The sequence below is a fragment of the Eublepharis macularius genome, chromosome 12 (assembly GCF_028583425.1).
Source record: "Eublepharis macularius isolate TG4126 chromosome 12, MPM_Emac_v1.0, whole genome shotgun sequence".
Lineage (NCBI taxonomy): Eukaryota > Metazoa > Chordata > Lepidosauria > Squamata > Eublepharidae > Eublepharis > Eublepharis macularius.
In genome coordinates this window covers 67,774,796-67,799,968 of record NC_072801.1, presented here as the reverse complement: position 1 = coordinate 67,799,968, position 25,173 = coordinate 67,774,796, and the positions used below count along the sequence as shown (strand labels likewise).

The following is a 25,173-nucleotide window of genomic DNA, read 5'->3' as shown; positions in this document are numbered from 1 at the left end:
GAGCAAGAGTCCAGCAGCACCTATAAGACTAACAAAATTTGTGGCACAGTATGAGCTTTCAAGCCACAGCTTACTTCTTCAGATAGTGAGCTGTGACTGATGAAAGCTCATGCCCTGCCACAAATTTTGTTAGTCTTATAGGTACTACTGTACTCTTGCTCTTTTCTACTGCTACGGACAGACTAACGCGGCTACCCATCTTGATCTACCTCTGCAGCAAATAATTTCTTTTTCTTTTTTTGTGGACAGACATCTTGAAGTTTAAATCTGCCTCAGCAGTATGCCTTTTCATTACTTTAGCCTAATTCCAGATTGGGGGAAAGAGGAGATTGCTGAAGCTTAAGGGGTATTCCTTAGTGAGTACAAGGCATTTTGCTCAAGCCTGGAGACAAGCATTCTCTTACACAGTCCAGTTACAGCAGGGGGATTCGCAAATAATGATTAAAACCAGGTACCAGGCAGAGTGAAATGGGGCGTTCTGCCCCCGCCCCCTCATTCCATTGTAGGGTTGCCAACTTTAGGCTGGGATGTTGCTGGAGATTTGGAAGTTGACCCTAGGGTGGGTGGGTTTGGAAGGAACCTCAGCAGGATGTATAATGCCATAGAGTCCTCTCTCAAAAGTAGCCGTTTTCTCTAGGGGGACTGACCTCTGTAGATCAGTTGTAATACTGGGAGATCCGTTCTCCACTAGCTTTCTCTTCGCATAGATGGCAGCATAATTAGATGTTTCTTTTCTGAAAAACACATATGCAAAAACCCTCTTTCAAGTTCATATGGTTATAGACAGGCCATTACTATTACTATTACTACTATTACTATTACTATTATTGATGTAAAACATTTATTAGCCACTTTTCTACTTGTAAAATCAAAGAGTCCAGTAGCACCTTTAAGACTAACCAATTTTATTGTAGCATAAGCTTTCGAGAATCAAGTTCTCTTCGTCAGATGCCTGATACAGAGACTCCTTGTAGGAACTCAAGGCAGCTTGGTAGGGGTTCTAAAATGGTAAAATCCCCAAATGGTGATATTAAATTCTCAAAGATGTGGGAAATGATAGCTACTATATGGGTAGTCTTAAAAAAAAACTAATCAAATTTTAGAAGGAAAAGTCTGCTATATCTGTGAAAGGAACTTCGACATTCAGAAGCAAGTGATGTCAAATGGTCGGATTCTGGGACGTTGAAATGTCTTGTCCCCAGCATCCTCCTCAAATGAAGAGAACAGAGTCACATTTGGGTTTAACTGATTTGTTTGAATGGGTGCAGTGCATCGCAAGTGAGTAGCTCAACTAAGGGCACGATGAACTAGGCAGCCCACAGCTTCATTAGCAAAGCATCTGAGAGCCCCACCCTACAATACGAAAGCCCCTTTGAATAATTCAGTTGTGGATCATTTGCAGAAAGCCAGGAAAATGGGGGCTCTCCTGACTTCCCCAGGCAGGCTGTTCCATAGGGCAGGGGCCACCACTGAGAATGCACATGTATGGGCAGCTGTGATTTTACCCATGTGCAGGGTGACACCTGTTCAAATAAGTGAAGCTGCGTGAGGAACATAGGGGGAGACTCCCGTAGGTATGCCGGCCCAAGGCAGTGAAGAGCCTTGTATGTGATAGCGATGGTAGTTACGGTCTAACCAGTCCAAGGACCAGGCCACTTTACACCATCCTTTCTCAGACAACATGAATCAGCTGAAAAAAGTTTCCCCAAATCACCCATTCATTCTGAGAACTCAGTCTTCCTCTTCTGATTTGAAATCTGACCTTTTATGTATATGATAAGCCTCCTTGATTTAAGTCAAGGTCATAACATTAAGTGCAAGGCTTTGTCCAAGACTTTTAAGACAGTATGATGATCTTTCCCCAGATTTCCCCCAAAGTGTTTGGGAAATCAGATTTGGTAGGAGACACCAAAGGATATCTTCAGTAGAGAAAGAACAGCACTCAAGAGAGATCTGTTACCACGGAGGGACCACATGCAACCATCACAGCCTCCTAGTCCATTTTCACTAATTACTTCACTTACATCTTCATGGTAATATATACACAGGACTGATTTGGATGATGCAAACATTATTTAAAGATAGAGAGCCAACTCAAAAGTAAATTCCTCTCATATAGGTGAGGTGCAATTAAGCCAAATGCAGACTGAGAGATGGGTGATGGTAAAAAAGGGGTTTGATTTGCAGCAAAACATTGGACTGAATTTAAGCCTGGGACAGCTCATGGGTGGAGGAACTTTGTTTGTTTGTTTGTTTGTTTATGCCAGATTTTAAAAGTTATTGCAAGATCCCAGCCAATCAGGGATCCTGTACTGAATTATAGCATTACAACACCATGAAACAAAACACATACATTATGTTACCTGTGAGAGTAAATGAAGTCCTCCCATTGCCCTCATTTGAAATGAAGGAGAGGAAGTGGGAACGCAGCCCAGGCTATTGCCCAGGCCATTGGATTCACGCTGTACTATAATGGAAGCGACATTGCCTACTAATGAAATGCATTAACACTCGTCCCAGTGCAGGTTTAATTCAGAACAGTTAAGCATGAAATAGTTGGGGTAAAATGGGATGGGGAGGAACATCCAAATGTGCATCTGAATATCTAAGGTTAATGCAACATTATCCGTATCCTGCCCAAACTAGTCAACTACAAGCAATACGGTTGTGGCCATGGAAGACTGCGCAACTTATCTCGATAACAAAAATGCCCCCCAGCTCCTAGCCTTTTGCAAACCAAGTAATCCATGGGAAGGAGAGGGAATACTGGGTGTGAAAATGTTGGCAAAATGTGCCAGTCCTAATTGCACTGAGACTGGGGGCCCTGATATGGGGTAGCTTGCAGTCTAGTGCCTTGGAATATCATCAATCAAAACCTCAACAATTGAATTTGATGGGCATACACAGTGGCATATATATTCAAATACGATGATTTCAAGTGATCCAGATCTAGTATGTACATTTGTGGGATGTTATGTTGAAATAATCCTCCTAGGGAACCTCTCCAGGCTATAGCTCCTTATCCACATTTTCCATTCATAGCAGGAGGAAATAATTATCTGAATGGGGATCTAAGAAGAGCTTCTGTGACTCCTTTTCCCCTAAGGCACAGTAACAAGCCACTGAAATATTCCAGGGCTTGCAGTAAAGAGAGTGTGTGGAAACAGAACCTGTTCTCTCATGAAAGAGACTGCTGGGATTTCCACTGTTGCAATAGGAGACAGGTAAGATTTGCCACCAACCTTTCCAAAAATAGCTTTTTTATTTTGAGCAGAACACTGAATGAAGATTATCTGAGCTATGATTTGGAACAAGAACTGTCAATTTGCATATCTTGAAGAGACAGAGAGATTCTGGATGAGATGCTGAGATTGTATTCCAGGCAGTCACTGCCTTCATGATACCTACTGTGAAAAAAAGACTTTATTGGACCTTGCAAGTTCCATACTTACGATGGTGGAAGGGGGAGTCTCTGTTTCGGTATTTGGGTATTTTCCAAGTTCTAAGTGCAAAGCCATGTTGGTTTGTAGTAGAACAACAAGATCTGGCTTCAGTAGCACCTTAAAGACCAACTAGATTTCCAGTGTATGAGCTTTTGAGAGTCAGAGCTCCATTCCCCATATACAAGGACTGGAAAAAGAAAGGGGTCCTTATAAACCACACAGACGGTGGGAGGGATATTGTAAATTAGAGTATCTGTTCTGGAGGCCAGGTGTAATATATGTTGTAGTTCGCTTGATAGAGTCTTGTATCTGATGAAGGGAACTCTTATCCTCAAAAGTTCACACCCTGGAAAACTAGTTGGTCTTTAAGGTGCTACTGGACCAGAATCTTGCTGTTCTAAGTTCTAAGTTTCCTATAAGTTTCCTATTCAGGCTAGTTCATTTTTTGTGCAGTCCTCACAATAATATTCAACACTCTTCCCACAAGGAGACTGGACATTTTTGGTCACATTTTCTCCTTTTTCTTTTCTCCTTTCTCTTGGAAGTAGCTTTCATCTCAAGCATTTTCCCTTATCCTTGCAGAGTGAGCTCAGGAGACCAACAAATGCAGGGGACATCGTAGGACAGACCAATGCTGCCTAATAGCTGAAGAATTCAACAATGAGCTTGGCCGAACTGGGAACAGAAGGTGAGTCTTGGACTCTTTGTTCCCATCTGAGGCTGATAAGTTCTGAAGCTTTAGGAAGTTCTTAGGGATAAATCACACACGGTTTAAGAGATATGAGATCGCACATTCCAACTTTTGCTCATTTGCTGGTGGCTTGCTCAGATGAGCCAAACTTGGATTTGGTTTCCTGTCCTCTTCAAGAAGAAGTGATATAAATTGTACTAGATATTAGGAAGATGTGTTTGGGATTATGTTTACTTTTGAGAATCCTTTTTGTGATTTTAACAATGATTTTACCAGATCCCCATTGAGGAGAAAGGCAGGGTATAAATGAAGTAAATTTTTTATAATGTTGTATTATTTTCATTGTCTAAGTCCTCTCAACAACCTCAGAGAATGTATGTATGTTAATTCATCCTGCCTCCTATTTCCTTTTATTCCTTAATAAATCCCTGCTGTTCTCCCTTCTTCTATGTGAAGTGAAGTGTGAGAAGAGGGACTCAGGAAGTGAGGGCTTTGTGATACCTGTGACCATTCAGGTCTGCTATGGGGTGCAATAGGAAGAGAGAGAGCCTGAGAAAGGGAGGGTCCTTCTTCTATTCAGCACTGGAGAAAAACTAATGGGTTCTCCCTCCCTCATCTTAGAATGTTGGTGATAGCATCTAGGTTTATCATCCCTGCAGCTTGAAGGGGTGGTGAGGGGAGGTTAAAGGGACCAGCAACCAAGTGGACTCTTCCCTCCTAACTTCTCAAACTGTGAAATCCTAAGCAGAGTCACTCCAGTCTAAGCCCATTTAAATCAGTGGACTTCGACTGGAGTGACTCTGCTTAGGATTTCACTGTAAGAGTCCATGCTGTACGCCAGAGCAGATTGCTACAAAGGGGAACTAAACAACCCTCCACAGCTGCTGCTTCTCTCTCAAATTCACTTCTCAACCATTCTCATAGCTGTATTTCTGTTTTCAAAAAAGACCTCTGAGAGATTCAGTTGCTTAACATTCAGTCTGATTTTAGAAGATGCAAGTTAAGGATGAATGTCATTCCTTTTTCAGAATTGGAGCTAAACAGAGATTGGTTTTGGCCTTTGTCACCTACACTGTGTTACAGAGGTCCTGCTATAATCACGAATGTCTTCACTTGAATGGCCCCTGTTAGATGGATCTCTTCAGATCTGGGAAGCTAAGTAGGGTTGGCCCTGGTTAGTACTTGGATGGTACTAACCAAAGCTGCCTTTATCCATCTTGTCTTGAAAAGTGTACGAGGTTGCCATAAGTCAGAAACAACTTGAAGGCACTTTCCACCAATACAATGCAGAGTACTAAAATAAGGGTGGGTGGAATTCTATTGTTGGGTCACTGGTGAACTCAGAGCTGGGATTCTTTGAAAAAACGATGAACTAGATGAATCTTGGTCTAACCCAGTAAAACATTTTCTTATATTGCAATTCAGAATCCTACTCAGAGGTCCTTAAAGATTAAGAGAGCTTGAATAGGCAGTTCAGTTTTTCACCCAAGTCTATCAATATTTTGGAACACATTTTAAAAAAATTCTTTCATCTTTTCTTTCCCCTTTGTGTAGAAAATACTGATATAAGAGACTATAAGAGACTCTCACAATCCACCATACAGGAAGAAGTTGTGGCTCAATGGCAGAGAATCTGCTTTGCATGCAGAAGGCCCCAGGTTCAATCCCCCCTTCCACACTTAACAAAAAGGTTCAGGCAGTAGATAATGTGAAAGACCTCTGATTGAAACCTTCAACAGACCCTACCACTCAGAGAAGAAAATACTGGCTTTGATAAACCAACAGTTTGATTCAGGAAAAAAACCTTTAAATAAAAATATTTTGATTAAAATTCATTTCAACACTATCTATGCCCTCTTAATGTCTTAGAATAAGCTTTTTGAACTTCATTGTCTGATGCCAAAGCATTCCAGTATTGTTGTGTTGTCCATGAACAGCCTGTCAGACCACCACAGTCCATTAACCATTTTCTCTCCCCCAGATTCTGTCCTCATGAATGTCTCCTCTGTCACTGAGTTCATCTTCTTGGGTATCTCCTGCTCCCATCCCATCCGGTACCTTCTCTTTGTCCTGGTGTTGGCCTGCTATACCACCATCATTTTGGGCAATCTTCTCATTGTGGTCACCGTCAACACAGAGCCCTGCCTCCACCAATCCCCCATGTACTTTTTCCTGGCTAGTCTCTCCATCATTGATGCTGTGTTGGGATATGTGGTTGCCCCTAAGATGATGGCCGACCTTGTGACCTGTGGCAACACCATTTCATTCGGGGGCTGCTTGGCCCAGGTCTTCTTCCTCCACTTTTTTGGTGGCTCAGAGATGCTTCTCCTCACACTCATGGCTTATGATCGCTATGCGGCTATCTGCCAGCCACTGACCTACACTGTCACAATGAACCGCCCACGCTGTGCCCGGCTACTTGCCTTGTGCTGGGTCGGAGGCTTCATCCATTCCACGACCCAACTGGTACTCATCCTCCGGCTTCCGTTCTGTGGCCCCAATGAACTGGACAGCTTCTACTGTGACGTTCCACAGGTGGTCAAGCTTGCTTGTGCCAATACCTATGTTACTGAGCTCCTCATGATGGCCAACAGTGGCTTGCTCTCCCTCCTCTGCTTCTTCACTTTGCTAGTTTCTTATGGTGTAATCATTGGAACTCTTCGGGGGCACTTCAAGGAAAGGGGAGGGAAGGCTCTCTCCACCTGCAGCTCTCACTTGATGGTGGTCAGTCTCTTTTTTCTACCTTGCATTTTTGTGTATCTTGTACCATTCTCCAGCTCCAGGGTGGACAAGATGGCTTCCATATTCTACACAGTAGTCACACCTGCCCTCAACCCTATCATATATACTCTCAGGAATCATGAAGTGAAGGAAGCTGTGGGGCGGTTGAAGAACAGGTGGCTTTTCTCCTCTTCTTGTGTGAAGGGAGAACAAATCTGAGTTGTTTTTTCAGAAGAACCGTGGTGACTAATATGATGACCCAAAGGTTACCAGTGTTTATAAACTGGATGTCATCACCCAAGTTTTTGTTTGAAAAATAACACACACACACGTACACAGAAGGAAAATCTCTTCCAGGCTTGGTGTTTTTGGATTCAAAAGTTGTATTAATCGTAGTACTTCCACATATCTGTTGGCTGTGTATCACATGATATCTGTGTGGAATCAATCATGTGGTTGTGAAGAGACGGGCTTTTTTAAAATAATAAAATAAAAATGACATGCAAATTAACTACTGTCTGTGCAAAATATAAATTATAGCCTGGCGTTCAGTGCTACTTATTTCCTCGCATCTCTGATTTATACATGCTGGCATGTGTAGAAGTCTTAATAGAACGCAGTTATCTGCAATATGGCACACATGGTCTGCAATCCAGGGGAAAGTGATTTTCTTATGATCATACTATGAACTCTTTGTTCATTTAATTAATGTTCATACATTCTTCTCTCAAGAGGTATTGGAGGGCATAAAACTACAAAGTAAGATTTAAAACTGTTTCCATGTGTCTTAAAAATAGCGCCACTCTCACTGAACACTGGCAGCTTCTTCACATGATTTCTGACATCACCGTTTCCAAAACAGATGCAGGAAGTTATGATCCTGTTTTCACGGCACCACAAAAATGGAATCATAACTGCCTTCATCTGTTTTGGAAACGGTGATATCAGAAATCGTGCAAAGATTACTGCACGATCAGCGAGTGTGGCGCCAGTTTTAAGATGTGTGGAAATGGCCTGTGTTGGAAAGGTAGCAATTAATCAGTGCCCTAATTACTAAAATGCGGAGGTTCCTAAATTGGATCTGTCTCCAAATCATTTCCTCCAGAAATTATCCTCCAATACCAGGTAAGTAAATGTGTCAGGTTAAAGCAAAAGCACTCTGCACATGATTATTCCTGGCACAGATGTATTTTGATCTTCCCAAAGACCTTATTTTTCTGTAATGAGAAGTAATAGGTCATGTCAGAAATACTTTCCCCCCAAAGCCCTTTGGCTCAGCCCTCTGTATCAAAGAAAAGAGCAAGAGTCCAGCAGCACCTATAAGACTAACAAAATTTGTGGCACAGTATGAGCTTTCAAGCCACAGCTTACTTCTTCAGATAGTGAGCTGTGACTGATGAAAGCTCATGCCCTGCCACAAATTTTGTTAGTCTTATAGGTACTACTGTACTCTTGCTCTTTTCTACTGCTACGGACAGACTAACGCGGCTACCCATCTTGATCTACCTCTGCAGCAAATAATTTCTTTTTCTTTTTTTGTGGACAGACATCTTGAAGTTTAAATCTGCCTCAGCAGTATGCCTTTTCATTACTTTAGCCTAATTCCAGATTGGGGGAAAGAGGAGATTGCTGAAGCTTAAGGGGTATTCCTTAGTGAGTACAAGGCATTTTGCTCAAGCCTGGAGACAAGCATTCTCTTACACAGTCCAGTTACAGCAGGGGGATTCGCAAATAATGATTAAAACCAGGTACCAGGCAGAGTGAAATGGGGCGTTCTGCCCCCGCCCCCTCATTCCATTGTAGGGTTGCCAACTTTAGGCTGGGATGTTGCTGGAGATTTGGAAGTTGACCCTAGGGTGGGTGGGTTCGGAAGGAACCTCAGCAGGATGTATAATGCCATAGAGTCCTCTCTCAAAAGTAGCCGTTTTCTCTAGGGGGACTGACCTCTGTAGATCAGTTGTAATACTGGGAGATCCATTCTCCACTAGCTTTCTCTTCCCATAGATGGCAGCATAATTAGATGTTTCTTTTCTGAAAAACGCATATGCAAAAACCCTCTTTCAAGTTCATATGGTTATAGACAGGCCGTTACTATTACTATTACTACTATTACTATTACTATTATTGATGTAAAACATTTATTAGCCACCTTTCTACTTGTAAAATCAAAAAGAGTCCAGTAGCACCTTTAAGACTAACCAATTTTATTGTAGCATAAGCTTTCGAGAATCAAGTTCTCTTCGTCAGATGCCTGATACAGAGACTCCTTGTAGGAACTCAAGGCAGCTTGGTAGGGGTTCTAAAATGGTAAAATCCCCAAATGGTGATATTAAATTCTCAAAGATGTGGGAAATGATAGCTACTATATGGGTAGTCTTAAAAAAAAACTAATCAAATTTTAGAAGGAAAAGTCTGCTATATCTGTGAAAGGAACTTCGACATTCAGAAGCAAGTGATGTCAAATGGTCGGATTCTGGGACGTTGAAATGTCTTGTCCCCAGCATCCTCCTCAAATGAAGAGAACAGAGTCACATTTGGGTTTAACTGATTTGTTTGAATGGGTGCAGTGCATCGCAAGTGAGTAGCTCAACTAAGGGCACGATGAACTAGGCAGCCCACAGCTTCATTAGCAAAGCATCTGAGAGCCCCACCCTACAATACGAAAGCCCCTTTGAATAATTCAGTTGTGGATCATTTGCAGAAAGCCAGGAAAATGGGGGCTCTCCTGACTTCCCCAGGCAGGCTGTTCCATAGGGCAGGGGCCACCACTGAGAATGCACATGTATGGGCAGCTGTGATTTTACCCATGTGCAGGGTGACACCTGTTCAAATAAGTGAAGCTGCGTGAGGAACATAGGGGGAGACTCCCGTAGGTATGCCGGCCCAAGGCAGTGAAGAGCCTTGTATGTGATAGCGATGGTAGTTACGGTCTAACCAGTCCAAGGACCAGGCCACTTTACACCATCCTTTCTCAGACAACATGAATCAGCTGAAAAAAGTTTCCCCAAATCACCCATTCATTCTGAGAACTCAGTCTTCCTCTTCTGATTTGAAATCTGACCTTTTATGTATATGATAAGCCTCCTTGATTTAAGTCAAGGTCATAACATTAAGTGCAAGGCTTTGTCCAAGACTTTTAAGACAGTATGATGATCTTTCCCCAGATTTCCCCCAAAGTGTTTGGGAAATCAGATTTGGTAGGAGACACCAAAGGATATCTTCAGTAGAGAAAGAACAGCACTCAAGAGAGATCTGTTACCACGGAGGGACCACATGCAACCATCACAGCCTCCTAGTCCATTTTCACTAATTACTTCACTTACATCTTCATGGTAATATATACACAGGACTGATTTGGATGATGCAAACATTATTTAAAGATAGAGAGCCAACTCAAAAGTAAATTCCTCTCATATAGGTGAGGTGCAATTAAGCCAAATGCAGACTGAGAGATGGGTGATGGTAAAAAAGGGGTTTGATTTGCAGCAAAACATTGGACTGAATTTAAGCCTGGGACAGCTCATGGGTGGAGGAACTTTGTTTGTTTGTTTGTTTGTTTATGCCAGATTTTAAAAGTTATTGCAAGATCCCAGCCAATCAGGGATCCTGTACTGAATTATAGCATTACAACACCATGAAACAAATCACATACATTATGTTACCTGTGAGAGTAAATGAAGTCCTCCCATTGCCCTCATTTGAAATGTAGGAGAGGAAGTGGGAACGCAGCCCAGGCTATTGCCCAGGCCATTGGATTCACGCTGTACTATAATGGAAGCGACATTGCCTACTAATGAAATGCATTAATACTCGTCCCAGTGCAGGTTTAATTAAGAACAGTTAAGCATGAAATAGTTGGGGTAAAATGGGATGGGGAGGAACATCCAAATACTGATCTGAATAGCTAAGGTTAATGCAACATTATCCGTATCCTGCCCAAACTAGTCAACTACAAGCAATACGGTTGTGGCCATGGAAGACTGCGCAACTTATCTCGATAACAAAAATGCCCCCCAGCTCCTACCCTTTTGCAAACCAAGTAATCCATGGGAAGGAGAGGGAATACTGGGTGTGAAAATGTTTGCAAAATGTGCCAATCCTAATTGCATTGTGACTGGGGGCCCTGATATGGGGTAGCATACAGTCTAGTGTCTTGGAATATCATCAATCAAAACCTCAACAATTCAATTTGATGAGCATACAAAGTAGCATATTAAGATCCCCATGGCGCAGAGTGGTAAGCAACAGTACTGCAGCCCAAGCTCTGCTCATGACCTGAGTTCGATCCTGGTGGAAGCTGGGTTCAGGTAACCTGCTCAAGGTTGACTCAGCCTTCCATACTTCCGAGGTTGGTAAAATGAGTAACCAGTTTCCTGGGGGTAAAGTGTAGATGACTGGAGAAGTCAATGGCAAACCACCCCGTAAAAAAGTCTGCCAAGAAAATGTTGTGATGCGATTTCCCCCCATGGGTCAGTAATGACTCGGTGCTTTCACAGGGGACTACCTTTACCTTTTTACTTACGCAGTGGCATATATATTCAAATATGATGATTTCAAGTGGTTCAGATCTAGTATGTACATTTGTGGGATGTTTTGTTGAAATAATCCTCCTAGGGAACCTCTCCAGGCTATAACTCCTTATCCACATTTTCCATTCAAAGCAGGAGGAAATAATTATCTGAATGGGGATCTAAGAAGAGCTTCTGTGACTCCTTTTCCCCTAAGCACAGTGACAAGCCACTGAAATATTCCAGGGCTCGCAGTAAAGAGAGTGTGTGGAAACAGAACCTACTCTCTCACCAAAGAGACTGCTGGGATTTCCACTGTTGCAATAGGAGACAGGTAAGATTTGCCACCAACCTTTCCAAAAATAGCTTTTTTATTTTGAGCAGAACACTGAATGAAGATTATCTGAGCTATGATTTGGAACAAGAACTGTCAATTTGCATATCTTGAAGAGACAGAGAGATTCTGGATGAGATGCTGAGATTGTATTCCAGGCAGTCACTGCCTTCATGCCATGCCTCCGAGATCCTGCGATACCTACTGTGAAAAAGAGACTTTATTGGTCCTTGCAAGTTCCATACTTACAATGGTGGGAGGGGGAATCTCTGTTACCGTATTTGGTTATCTATTCTACGTTCTAAGTGCATAGCCATGTTAGACTGTAGTGGAACAAGAAGATCTGGATTCAGTAGCACTTTAAAGACCAACTAGATTTCCAGTGTATGAGCTTTTGAGAGTCAGAGCTCCCTTCACCATATACAAGGACTGGAGAAAGAAAGGGGTCCTTATAAACCTCTTAGAGGGTGGGAGGGATATTGTAAATTAGAGTATCTGTTCTGGAGGCCAGGTGTAATATATGTTGTAGTTCACTTGACAGAGTCTTGTATCTGATGAAGGGACCTCTTATCCTCAAAAGTTCACACCCTGGAAAACTGGTTGGACCTTAAGTTGCTACTGGACCAGAATCTTGCTGTTCTAAGTTCTATGTTTTCTATAAATGCTATTCAGGCTAATTCATTTTTTGTGCAATCCTCACAATATCTCAGTGCTCAAGATTCTTCTCACAAGGAGACTTGATATTTTTGCCATATTTTCTCCTTTTTCTTTTTTTCTCCTTTCTCTTGGAAGTAGCTTTCATCTCAAGCACTTTTCCTCATATTTGCAGAGTGAGCTCAAGAGACCAACAAATGCAGAGGACATCTCAGGAGAAACCAATGTTGCCTAACAGCTGAAGAATTCAACAATGAGCTTGGCCGAACTGGGAACAGAAGGTGAATCTTGGACTCTGTGCTCCCATCTGTGGTTGATAACTTCTGAAGCTTTAGGAAGTTTGTAGGGATAAACCACGTGATTCAATAAATAGATCAAATATTCCAACTTTTGTTCCTTTGCTGGAGGCTTGCTTAGATAAGCCAGGCTTGGATTTGGTTTCCTCTCCTCTTCAAGAAGTGATACAAACTGTATTAGATATTAGCAAGATATGTTTCGGATTATATTCACTTCTGAAAATCCTTTTTGTGATTTTAACAATGATCTTACCAGATCCCCATTGAGTAGAAAGGCCAGGTATAAATGAAGTAATTTTTTAAAATGTATTATTTTCATTGTCTAAGTCCTCCCAACAACCTCAGAGAATTTATGTATGTTAATTCATCCTGCCTCCTGTTTTTTTTAATTCCTTAATAAATTCCTACTGTTCTCCCTTTTTCTCTGTGTAGTATGAGAAGAGGGACTCAAGAAGTAGGTGCTTTGTGGCACCTGTGACCACTCAGGTCTGCTATGGGGTGCAAGAGGAACAGAGAAAGCCTGGAAAAGTGAGGGTCCTTCTTCTGTTCAGCTTAGAAGAAAAGCTAAGGTCTTCTCCCTCCCTTATTTAGAACTTTGGCGGTTGCATCTAGGTTTATCATGCCTGCAGCTTGAAGGGAGAGGTAAGGAGAGGTTAACGGGTGCAGGGACCAAGTGGACTCTTCCCTCGACAGTGACAACCCCTCAAACTGTGAAATCCTAAGCAGAGTCACTCCAGTCGAAGCCCATTAAAATCAGTGGACTTCGACTGGAGTGACTCTGCTTAGGATTTCACTGTTAGTGCCCATGCGGTACGCCAGAGCAGATTGCTACAAAGGGGAACTAAATACCCTTCACAGCTGCTGCTTCTCTGTCAAATTCACTTCTCAACCATTCTCATAGCTGTATTTCTGTTTTCAAAAAAGACCTCTGAGTGATTCAGTTGCATAACATTCAGTCTGATTTTAGAAGATGCAAGTTAAGAATGAATGCCATTCCTTATTCAGAATTGGAGCCAAACAGAGATTGATTTGGGCCTTTGTCACCTACATTGTGTTACATAGGTCCTGCTATCATCAAGCATGTCTTGACCTGAATGGTCCCTGTTAGATGGATCTCATCAGATCTGGGAAGCTAAGTAGGGTCAGCCCTGGTTAGTACTTGGATGGTACTAACTCAAGCTTCCTTTGTCCATCTCATCTTGAAAAGTGTATGAGGTTGCCATAAGTCAGCAACAATTTGAAGGCACTTTCCACCAATATAATGCGGAGTACTAAAACAAGGGTGGTAGAATTCTATTGTTGAACTAGATGGATCTTGGTCTAAACTAGTAAAACATTTTCTTACATTGCAATTCAGAATTCTACTCAGAGGTCCTTAAAGATTAACAGATCTTGAACAGGCAGTTCAGTTTTTCACCCAAGTCTATCAATGCTTTGGAACACATTTTTTTTAAAAAAATCTTTCATCCTTTCTTTCGCCTTTGAGTAGAAAATACTGATATAAGAGACTCTAAGAAACTCTCACAATCCACCAAACAGGGAGAAGTTGTGGCCCAATGGCAGAGAATCTGCTTTGCATGCAGAAGGCCCCAGGTTCAATCCCCCCCTTCCCCACTTAACAAAAAGGTTCAGGCAGTAGGTAATGTGAAAGACCTCTGATTGAAACCTTCAACAGTCCCTACCACTCAGAGAAGAAAATACTGGCTTTGATAAACCAATAGTTTGATTCAGGAAAAAAACCTTTAAATAAAAATATTTTGAATAAAATTCATTTCAACACTATCTATGCCCTCATAATGTCTTAGAATAAGCTTTTTGAACTTCATTGTCTGATGCCAAAGGATTCCAGTATTGTTGTGTTGTCTATGAACAGCCTGTCAGACCACCACAGTCCATTAACCATTTTCTCTTCCCCAGGTTCTGTCCTTCTCATGAATGTCTCCTCTGTCACTGAGTTCGTCTTCCGGGGTATCTCCTGCTCCCATCCCATCCGGCACCTTCTCTTTGTCCTGGTGTTGGCCTGCTATACCACCATCATTTTGGGCAATCTTCTCATTGTGGTCACCGTCAACAAAGAGCCCTGCCTCCGCCAATCCCCCATGTACTTTTTCCTGGCTAGTCTCTCCATCATTGATGCTATGTTGGGGTGTGTGGCTGCCCCTAAGATGATGGCTGACCTTGTGACCTGTGGCAACACCATTTCATTTGGGGGCTGCTTGGCCCAGGTCTTCTTCCTTCACTTTTTTGGTGGCTCAGAGATGCTTCTCCTCACACTCATGGCTTATGATCGCTATGCAGCAATCTGCCAACCACTGACCTACGCTGTCACAATGAACCGCCCACGCTGTGCCCGGCTACTTGCCTTGTGCTGGGTCGGAGGCTTCATCCATTCCACAACCCAACTGGTACTCATCCTCCGGCTTCCGTTCTGTGGCCCCAATGAACTGGACAGCTTCTACTGTGACGTTCCACAGGTGGTCAGGCTTGCTTGTGCCAACACCTATGTTACTGAGCTCCTCATGGTGGCCAACAGTGGCTTGCTCTCCCTGCTCTGCTTCTTCACGTTGCTAGTTTCTTATGGTGTAATCATTGCAACCCTTCGGGGGCACTTCAAGGAAATGGGAGGGAAGGCTCTCTCCACCTGCAGCTCTCACTTGATGGTGGTCTGTCTCATTTTCGTGCCCTGCATTTTTGTGTATCTCGTACCATTCTCCAGCTCCAGGGTGGACAAGATGGCTTCCATATTCTACACAGTAGTCACACCTGCCCTCAACCCTATCATATATACTCTCAGGAATCATGAAATGAAGGAAGCTGTGGGGCGGTTGAAGAACAAATGGCTTTTCTCCTGTTCTTGTGTGAAGGGAGAACAAAACTGAGCTGTTTTTTCAGAAGAACCATGGTGACTATTATGATGTCCCAAAATTTACCTGATGGGCTAACTGATTGCAGGGGTGAAAACCACAAATGAGCAATTAACTTTCTGTAGAGACTCTGTAGGGTGTATTTATAAACTGGCCTTTATCTGTTTGTTTGAAAAATAAGAGAGAGAGAGAGAGAGAGAGAGAGAGAGAGAGAGAGAGAGAGAGAGAGGAAAATATCTTCCAGGCCTGATGTTTTCCGATTGAAAAGTTGTATTAATCATAGTACTTCCACACACCATTGGCTATGTATCACATGGTATCTGCGTGGACTCAGTCGTGTGGTTTTGAAGAGATGGGCTTTTTTGTTTTTTACCAGACTAATAAAATAAAAATGACATGGAAATTAACTACTGTGTATGTTAATTAGAAACTGTAGTGTGGCTTTTAGTGCCAATTATTTCCTCACATCTCTTATTTGTATAAGCTAGCATGTGTAGAAGTCTTAATAGAAGAAAAATATCTATGATAAGGCACACCTTCAACAATGCAGGGGGAAGTGATTTTCTTATGATCATACTATGAACTCTTTGTTCATTTAATTAATGTTCATACATTCTTCTCTCAAGAGGTATTGCAGGGCATAAAACTACAAAGTAAGATTTAAAAATGTTGGTAGCAATTAATCAGTACCCTAATGACTAAAATGGGATATTCCTAAAATGTACCTGCCTCCAAGTCACTTCCTCCAAACTAGAAATTATCCCCCAATACCAGGTAGGTAAATGTGTCAGGTTAAAACAAACACACTCTGCATATGATTACTCTTGGCATGGATGTAGTTAGATCTTCCCAAAGACCTTATTTTCTGTAGTGAGAAGCGGCAGGGTATGCCAGAAATACTATTCCTCCAAAGCCCTTTGTCCCAGTCCTCTGTAGTGAAGGATTTTATTTTATTTTTTGGATTCGGGAGTTTCTGTTTCAGCAGCATGCTGTTTCAAGACTTTAGGTAATCCCAGATTGGGGGGTGGGGGAGTGCAGAAGCTTCAGGGGTTACTCCTTGGTGAATTAAAGACATCCTGTGCAAGCTCAAAGATAAGCATTCTTTTACACATAGTGCAATCTTATGCAAAGTTACTGTGGTCTAAGGCCATTGAAATTAGTGGGCTTAGACTAGAGTAAGTTTATATAGGATTGCACTGTCAGTCCCGTTACAACAGGGTGATTTGCAGTTACTAATTTAAACTAGATACCAGACAGGGGCTATTTCCACACACATTGAATAATGCACTTACAATGCACTTTAGCAATGCTTTGTAAGTGGATTTTTTGTTCCACACATGGAAAAGCAGTTCCAAAAGTTCACTAAAGAGTACTGAAAGTGGATTATCCAACATGTGTGGAAGCAGCCTGAGTGAAACAGGTTGTTCTCTCTCAACCCACCTCCTGTTCCAATTTAAGGTTGCCAACTCCAAACTGGGAAATTACTGGAGATTTGCGGGGGTGACCTCAGCAGGGTTTACAATGCCATAGAAGCCACCCTCCAAAGCAGCCGTTTTCTCTCAGGTGACTGATCTGCGTAGATCAGTTGTAATTTCCAAGAGTTTCATTATCTACATTCTTTCCCCTCCCCTAGATAGCAGCATAATTAGATGTTTCTTTTCTGAAGAATGCATATACAAAATCTTTCTTTCTTTTACCCAAAGTTACCTTTCATAATTCATATATGGGTTTCCCTCAGCAGGCAATGCATTCACGCAATTCTTTTGTGTCCTTTTGTCATTAACTCCTTCTCAGTAGGGACAAGACAAGCCATTTAACTTACAGGGAAATTTCCTGGCGGGCCAGGAGAGCCAAGCACCTCTGCCCAAGCTTGGGCACCTCTGCCCAAATCTCGGACCCCTCAACAGCCATGGCAGTTGGTGTCAGCTCACGAATTGTCTTCTCCTGCACTCCTACTAGTTTGGGGGATGAAGCAGTGGGTGTGTCATGTCTGACTGTTCCCATTCATAACATGCCAATGATATTTCTGTATATGTTATATTGTCAGGGGTAACTCCATTTTGTATGCTTCCATAGAATCTTGTTGCTATCATTCCAATGAGTTCTCACTCATTCCCAGGTGGCCGGGTGTTTACCAGTTAGGTTTCCTGCTGATGTTATGTCTTCTCCCTTTCTGGAACTGATAGCAAGAATGCAGGCTGTTCTCACACACATCACACAGCACCAAGTTGTTTGGGATAAGGGAGGGGGGATTGAGCAAAGTAGAAGAGGCTTGTAATTTTCCTATGTAACCATTCTGGTCAACTTTCTACTAGAGCTACCTAGGGCCCTACCTTGCTCTTAGGTAGACCTTTGGATCTGATTATGGGATGAACTGATTTCTGAATAAAAGTCATTTAATCAAGCTTCAGTGTCTTGTTGCAATGAACCAGGGATCGGTCTGCTGTAGTCTGTCATCCAGAGTGAGCTCGGGCCCATTGTTGGCCCCATTGAGATGACTGGTCCAGCAGCAATGGCCTCTAGAACAGCAGTGACAACCATGCAGCTTCACTTGCCCCAGGGCCATTTTCATTTCCCAGTCTGTTCCAGCCTCCCAGAATGCTGAGGGTCCCACAAATGTGAGTCAGGTTGGGAAAACTCCATGGTTCCCAGCAGTGGGACACTCAGGCACCCCCCTAGCTGTTTTTCGGGTGCCAAAAGGATGCAGGGTAGAAGGGAGGGAAAGCTGAAACCTCTCCTCCAGAGCTTTGTGGATGAAGGGATGAGGGTATAGTTGCCAGATAACCAGAAGGAGACTTCCTGGTGTGTTCTTTGTGAACTGAACAGCAGCCTGAGCACCAAAAACAAAGCAAATCTTTTCCTGACTAGTGATAAACATATACATTTCTGCACTTTAAAGGCCTAGATAGGGTTGCCAGCCTCCTACTGGGGGTGGGGAATAGAGTTGCCAGCTCCATGTTGGGAAATTCCTGGAGATTTGGGGGTGGAGCCTGGAGAGGGAGGGTCTCTTGGGGAGGGAAGAGGGCTCAGCAGAGTTTATTGCCATAGAATTCACCTTCCAAAGCAGCCATTTTCTCCACAGGAACTGATCTCTGTTACCTGGAGATTAGTTGAAATTCTGGGAGATCTGGAGGCTGGCAACCCTAGTGGGGGATCCCCTGCCCCAGCTGCCACCTCCCACCACCACTTATCTGGCCAGAGGGAAGGAGGCACTAGGACTCGAGGAAGGAAGGCCAGAGGCACATAGGTAAAGCAACTGACAGCATTTCTAGTATGATGTGGAAGTGATGGGTCATACTGGGAGTGATTCTCTAAAAATTGTTCCCAAAACTAGGGTAAGTGCCCATCACCCCCTGTCCCCTGCCCCCACCCTCCAGTTTGCCTTTCGTGGGACCCTGGCAACCCTGCCTGGATAGCTACAATGGCGGAAGGAACAATGGCTGATTCCGCACGCGTTGGATAATGCACTTTCAATGTACTTTATCAATCGTTTGAGGTGGATTTTTTGTTCCGCACATGAAAAAATCCATTCCAAATGATCTATAAAGATTGTATTGTCGAAGGCTTTCATGGCTGGAGAACGATGGTTGTTGTGGATTTTCTGGGCTGTACAAGACCACGGCTATACAGCCTGGAAAATCCACAACAACGATCTATAAAGAGGATTGGAAGTGCATTATCCAACGTGTGTGGAATCACTCAATGATGACTTTCCTGTGTTACTCCATTGATCGCCATGCAGTTTTCAAAAAACAAGACCAAAAATCATTCCACGGATTATATTGTTCAGTGAAACTTCTGTTTCCACGGTGCCTCTGCACTCTTGGCAGATAAGAATCTTTCCTTTGCCCTAGTTAACCACTTCTGAAGGGGGACACACAAGGGGAGGTAAAGTGTGGTTTTTCTGCCACAAGCATTACATCAGGGTTGAAGTTCTCCAATCTGTGTATCACTCTGCCGCTAGAGCACCCGTGAATTTGGAGATGAGCACCCGATAGTCTGGATGCCCTCCTGACTTCTCCCTGCCACATCACTGCTGATGTCATCAAGCTGCATTGTGGCCATGTGATGTGAGAGGAGTGAATAGAAACAAAGCATGCTGGGAAAATAACCAGCAAGACCTAGGAAATCAACTTAAATGAAAATGGGAGGGTTCTCTGGATGGGCTGAAGGTGGTGGGTAAAAAGACTCAGCCCGGAGCCTGAAAGTTTGCAGAGTGACATATTTCTTTATGCTAGTTTCTCAAAAGGGCCATCGAGTTCACCCTTGGACACCCAAATTTGTTCCACCTCTGCTCGTAGACTTCTGTTGGTACTATTTTGCTTTCTACTGCATTGCAAAGAGTCTAGCTGATCACAGCTTCATTCTGTTGATGTAATACTCGTGTATCAGCAGTATGCCAGAATAGTTAGTTGACCCTCATGATCCATCTGCAGGATTAGTTTGTCCAATAATCTGTCCAACACTCATCTTGGTGACAATCTGGCCTGATCTCACTAGGCAGGCTACCAGTGCAATCCTGAGAACAGTTAAACCCTTCTAGTTCCATTGAAGTCAATGGGCTTAAAAGAGTTTAAACTTTCTTAGGAGTGTCCTGTTAGACAAGCCACCCCAGATCAGGATTTTTCAGAATGAGACCTACAGAAGCCTTCCGGATCCTATATCATTTCCTGCAGTTGCTGGTCATTAAATCAGGCAACGGAATGAACAGAAATGTCCAAAAAATGTGCAGTAAGGACACAAGGGGAATCCAAAAGACATTTTGGAACAGTTCTTATGCCCTGATGCCCTCCTGACTCTTCTCTGCCACATTGCTGATCTAGCATAGTGGTTAAGTGGTTGGGTTATGTTCAGCACTCTGCTGGTTCGAATCCCACCACGGCCATGAGCTCGGTAGGTGGCCTTGGGTAAGCTACCCCTCTCGGCTAACCAGCTGCATTGTGGGGATATCACAACCATGACTTTGTTCACCGTTCTGAGTGTGGCACTAATCTGTCCAGAAGGGTGGTATATAAGCTGTTGCTGTGTTGTTCTTATTATTGCTGATGATGATGTCATAACACATCAAGCATCAAGTTCACTGGACACATGGGATAAAGTTTGGCACAGACAAAGCAATCTGCAATCCCCACCAACCACCACCACCACAGCTCCATCTATTTCATGCACAGGATATAGCACAAAGAAAGACAAAAGATCTTGTAAATTACTCATTCTCCAGTAGAGGCAATTGGTCTCTAAGGAAAAAAAATGTTTGGCTGGAAAATAGAATTACTCTCAAAAGACAACATCCCAAGGGTCATTCGTGTTTTGGATGCAGTCTTCACAGCAAGCCTTTAAAACAGGATCCATCCTTCATATAAAACGTACAACCAACCTGCCTGAAATCCGTCTATGCAACACAATCTCATCTCTGTCCATGTGAGCCCAGGTTTTGATACAATGAGTATGAAGCCCTCCAAAAGCCAGTATTGTGTCTTCATCAAGTCCCTGGCTGGTTGGAGTATCCCTCTGATAACTACAAGAGGTACAGCAACATAGGTTATTCACACTGCAAAAGATGGGGATTAGAGGGTACCACAGAGCTTCTTTCGGCTTTTCTGAAAGACAAGGACACAGTGATTGATTGCTACCTAACCTGATATGTAAAGAAGGAAAAGGACTGCTAGCCAGTTTCTGCAGGGTCATCTATTGATTTTTGCATAGAATTCTGGATGAAGGGGACTTGGGGTTGGTCTAGGAACGCATATTCTCAGAAACAAAAGTGCAACTCTAGATCACTTAACATAGTTATGCTATAACTGTTCACACACAATGAACATGCAGGTTTGCTTTACAAATTTAAACATGCCAGAGTGAACCACAAGCATTCTAGTAAAAACAACAACAAGTTCACAGAAGATTGATCCAAGCCTTCTCCATCTTGGTAATAACAGTTTAAAAATTTGCAACTGCATTGAGAAACTGTTACTGCATCTTCTTCTGCCTGTTAACTCAGACATACCAATGGCTATTTTTTCAAACAGGAATCCTTGCCTAGGGGATACCCTGTGTTGCAGGACAACTGAATGCATGCTTGTAATTGCTTTATCTGCTCCAAGCTTTGGATGGAACAGCTTTGCTTACCATTGAACAATGATGCAGAATGGTTCCGTCCATGAGATGGAGAAGAGCAATGGGACCACAGTACAGGAGTTCATTCTGCTGGGCTTCAGAGTCGGACAACAGGGACGCCTGCTCCTTCTCATCTTCTTCACAGTTGTCTACACCCTCACTTTGGCTGAGAACTTCATTATCATCATGTTAGTAGTTCAAGACTCTCGCCTAGCTCGCCTTCCCATGTACATCCTGCTGAGTAATTTCTCCTGGTTGGAGATGTGTTATGTTACAGCCACCGTGCCAAGGATGCTCTTTGACCTGTCCTTCGCCCACGGGGTCATCTCCTTCCAGGCCTGCTTCTTCCAATTTTATAACTTTTTCTCCCTTGGCAATACGGAATGCTTCTTCCTCTCAGCCATGGCCTTGGATCGCTATTTAGCTATCTGTCACCCACTGCTGTATCCCAAAATTATGTCCCAAGAGGCCTGCTACAAACTGGTGGCTTCTTGCTGGATCCTTGGCTTCCTGTGGTATGCTGCACCAGTGTTTTTGATCTCCAGGTTATCCTTCTGTGGCCCCAACACCATTGACCACTTTGTGTGTGATCCTGGCCCTATCTTTGCGTTGGCTTGTCCCCCACTGGGGTATGTACCCCTGCTCTTCAACATCTTTGTCTCTTCTGTGGTTCTGGCCACCTTTCTCTTCATTGTAGTGTCATACGCATTTGTAAGTATCACTCTGGTAAAAACATCTAGCCAAAGGAGTTGTATGAAGGGCTTCTCCACTGTCTCTTCCCACCTAGCTGTGGTGACGCTTTTCTATGGCTCTGTGGTAGCCATGTATGTGGGACCAAATGGTAAAGATCATGCCGAGACAACTAAGGTTGTGACTCTCTTCTACTCTGCTGTCACCCCTCTGCTTAATCCCCTGATCTACTGCCTTAGGAATGACCAGGTGAAGGAAGCAATGGCTAGACTCTTAAGAAGAAAGAGGATGAAGTAGGATAATCGAGAGTAGTAATTAATTCAGATAAACAGATGGTCTGTTTGTTGTTCAGGAACAATAGCTGCCATAGCTAGTGGGGGTTCGACCTCCTCGTGCATTTTGTAAACTCTGATTTCTCCTGTATATTTTCTGATCACTAATAGGTCAATATCAATCATTGTCATATTACAATTAAGGATAATGAAATGCTCACTAATGATAGGAATACCTTTAAGCAGTATCAGCTTTACTCGAGCCTCTGGGAAGAGGCTAACCTTAACTTCTTTTCCCACCTTTATTTTTCTTCTTTGCTTCCTTTCTTGGGATCCTGCTTGGTTCCAAATTGTCACTCATGCCTACTTCACAGGGTTGTTGCGAAATTAAAACAAGAAAGGTATATTTTCCTGAGTTGCTTAAAGGATGTGCAAGATAGCAATGTAACAGACATTTAAAGTGTTATATAAAATTATTGGTACATTTATTTGTACATTGTTATTGTTGTACATGGCACATAAGAGCCAGAATACAATGCCTGTCCAAAAGCTTACAATCTAAATTTCAACCACTGGGGAGGATAGCCAAGGGAGGGGACAGAGAAAAAAATGCAACAGAAAAGAAGAAGGAATGGGAGATGCAAGCATAACAAGGAATGCTTAAAGGTGCAACCTCGCTGGTGGAACATGGCCTGTGCAAATGTTATTTGTGGCTACAGTAGCTGTCAGACTATGGCATCCCAGACAGCTTGAGTCTGCCTTACTCCCCTTCTGCAAGAAGACAAGGTCTTTTTGGTTTCAAAAGGTTTATTTTGAAAGACAGCATTCAGGCCAGGTGTCCACACTCCAGGACCAAGGTGATCCTGGCTGAGCAAAGCTTTGTTAAGAATGAGTTACAAAATGGAAGTTGCTACACATCAAACCCTCGTTCCCAGCCTCCCCCCAGAGTTCATGCAGCTGGGCACTCCTCTGTGGGAACGCTGGTTCGTCAAGGTCGACTCTGAAGCAGTACAGATAAGATGCAGCATTCTCTCCCATGGAAAGCACGGTTCTGGTACAAGGAACCTAGAGGGAGAGACAGACTAAACAACTATGAGAATTAACATGGCGTGACTCAGGTTCAGTTCTGAAAACTTGTCAGATCCTGACAGTAGCAACCCAAAAGAGGTGGCCCCCAACAATAGTGGAAGACAAAAAGAGCTGAACCAGCAAAGGAACCAGCACAAATCAAAAGTTATTCAAATCATGTAAGGTGTGTATGACATAATACCCTCCGGATCCTCGGTTCTTCTTTGCACTCCACCTGCATTTGAAATCACACCAGGAGTTACACCCTTTGGGGGCTTCATTACCTTCTCTCTTCTCCATTTGGACCCTTCTCTAGTCAGTTTGTGGATTAACTACGTTTAAATTACACTTTTGAAGAGCAGGACTGTACCACAAGACTGAGAGACTGGGTTGAGGGAATACGGTCTGATGTGAATACTATGTCATACATACCTTTTATTGTATTAAGTGGTTCATTGTCGCATTTACAGATTGCAATTGAGTATATTACTGAAACCTTTGTGTTCATGATATTTAGAATGCTATTTATAGATTTCAATTGAGTATCACACTGAAACACTTTAAGATTACATGATTTGAATAACTTTTGATTTGTGCTGGTTCCCTTGCACGTTCAGTTCTTTTTGTTTTCTGATTTTGTGGCTACAGGCAAATTACTTAATGGGCAACTTAGTACTGAGCTGAACTTGCTTGGAACAAAAGCAATTCATGTTGAGGCTAATTTCGTATATGCTGTAGACCAGATTTTTTTTTTAAAAATTGTGCCATCTTTCAAAATCCAACATATTTTAAAAATGTTAAGTGGTGTCCAGCCAGCTTTTCTGCTGTATCTCATCCAACTTTCCTCCTTATTGCAGTCCCCACCCCAAATGAATTTTGTCCACACAGGTTCCGTGGCCCACAGCATAGCCTTTTTGCATTGGCAAAGAAGACCCTTCCTCCCTTTTTCACCAGCAGGAAAGCTGGTTGAACCCAACCCTTTGCACATTAGAGCTAGAAATAGTTATAATCTCCCTTTGAACTTCTCCTTTGACCAGCAGTAGTTGTCTCTCACCAACTTGTGGCAGCAGAGAGGGTGAAGAGAAGACCATTGCCCACTTATGAAGCAAACAGGGCTGATTCTCCTTTGCAGTCTGATGCCATTAATTAGTTGGGACATAATGTGGATCACTAAGCAAGTGTAGATGAATATCTAAATACAAGCCTCTGTGAAAGCAATGCCAAATAGAAGAGATGCGCATCAGGAACAGCATCAGACTACTAGTCATGGAACATTATTTTTATATATGACAATAGCAGCAAGATTATTATATGCACAAAATGGAAAAGTTCGACAATACCCACAACAGAGGAATGGTTGGTGAAGATGCTACAGCTTGCAGAGATGGCTAAACTTACTTCTTTGATTAGAGAAAAGACAATATCTACATTTATGGGTAACTGGAAACCTCTTAGAGACTTTTTGTATGAAATAGAAAAAAATGAATTGATAATTTGTGGATCTGATGATTAAGGAGA

At 42.8% G+C, this 25,173-nt stretch overlaps 3 protein-coding genes across 3 annotated transcripts; all 3 read left to right on the top strand.

Annotated features, from left to right (window-relative positions):
* Positions 1-6,126: 6,126 nt before the first annotated feature.
* Positions 6,127-7,074, top strand: LOC129338831 (olfactory receptor 4Q3-like). Its single transcript, XM_054993338.1, has one exon. The coding sequence runs from the start codon at positions 6,127-6,129 to the stop codon at positions 7,072-7,074; it is 948 nt and encodes a 315-aa protein (XP_054849313.1).
* A 7,501-nt stretch (positions 7,075-14,575) lies between these two features.
* On the top strand, positions 14,576-18,284 carry LOC129339608 (olfactory receptor 4Q3-like). The gene is made up of 2 exons (XM_054994190.1): positions 14,576-15,471; positions 18,212-18,284. The coding sequence occupies exons 1-2, from the start codon at positions 14,579-14,581 to the stop codon at positions 18,282-18,284; spliced, it is 966 nt and encodes a 321-aa protein (XP_054850165.1). The 5' UTR covers positions 14,576-14,578.
* Positions 18,285-21,673: 3,389 nt separating this feature from the next.
* LOC129340521 (olfactory receptor 11G2-like) lies at positions 21,674-22,612 on the top strand. The gene has a single exon (XM_054995363.1). The coding sequence runs from the start codon at positions 21,674-21,676 to the stop codon at positions 22,610-22,612; it is 939 nt and encodes a 312-aa protein (XP_054851338.1).
* Positions 22,613-25,173: the final 2,561 nt, after the last annotated feature.

Excerpts from the sequence above, each read along its gene's own strand:
- LOC129340521 (XM_054995363.1), top strand. The coding sequence starts at position 21,674 with ATGGAGAAGAGCAATGGGACCACAGTACAGGAGTTCATTCTGCTGGGC.
- LOC129339608 (XM_054994190.1), top strand. The coding sequence starts at position 14,579 with ATGAATGTCTCCTCTGTCACTGAGTTCGTCTTCCGGGGTATCTCCTGC. Across the intron at positions 15,472-18,211 it reads ATGAAGGAAGCTGTGGGGCG|GATGCAGGGTAGAAGGGAGG; the intron begins GTTGAAGAACAA and ends GGGTGCCAAAAG.
- LOC129338831 (XM_054993338.1), top strand. The coding sequence starts at position 6,127 with ATGAATGTCTCCTCTGTCACTGAGTTCATCTTCTTGGGTATCTCCTGC.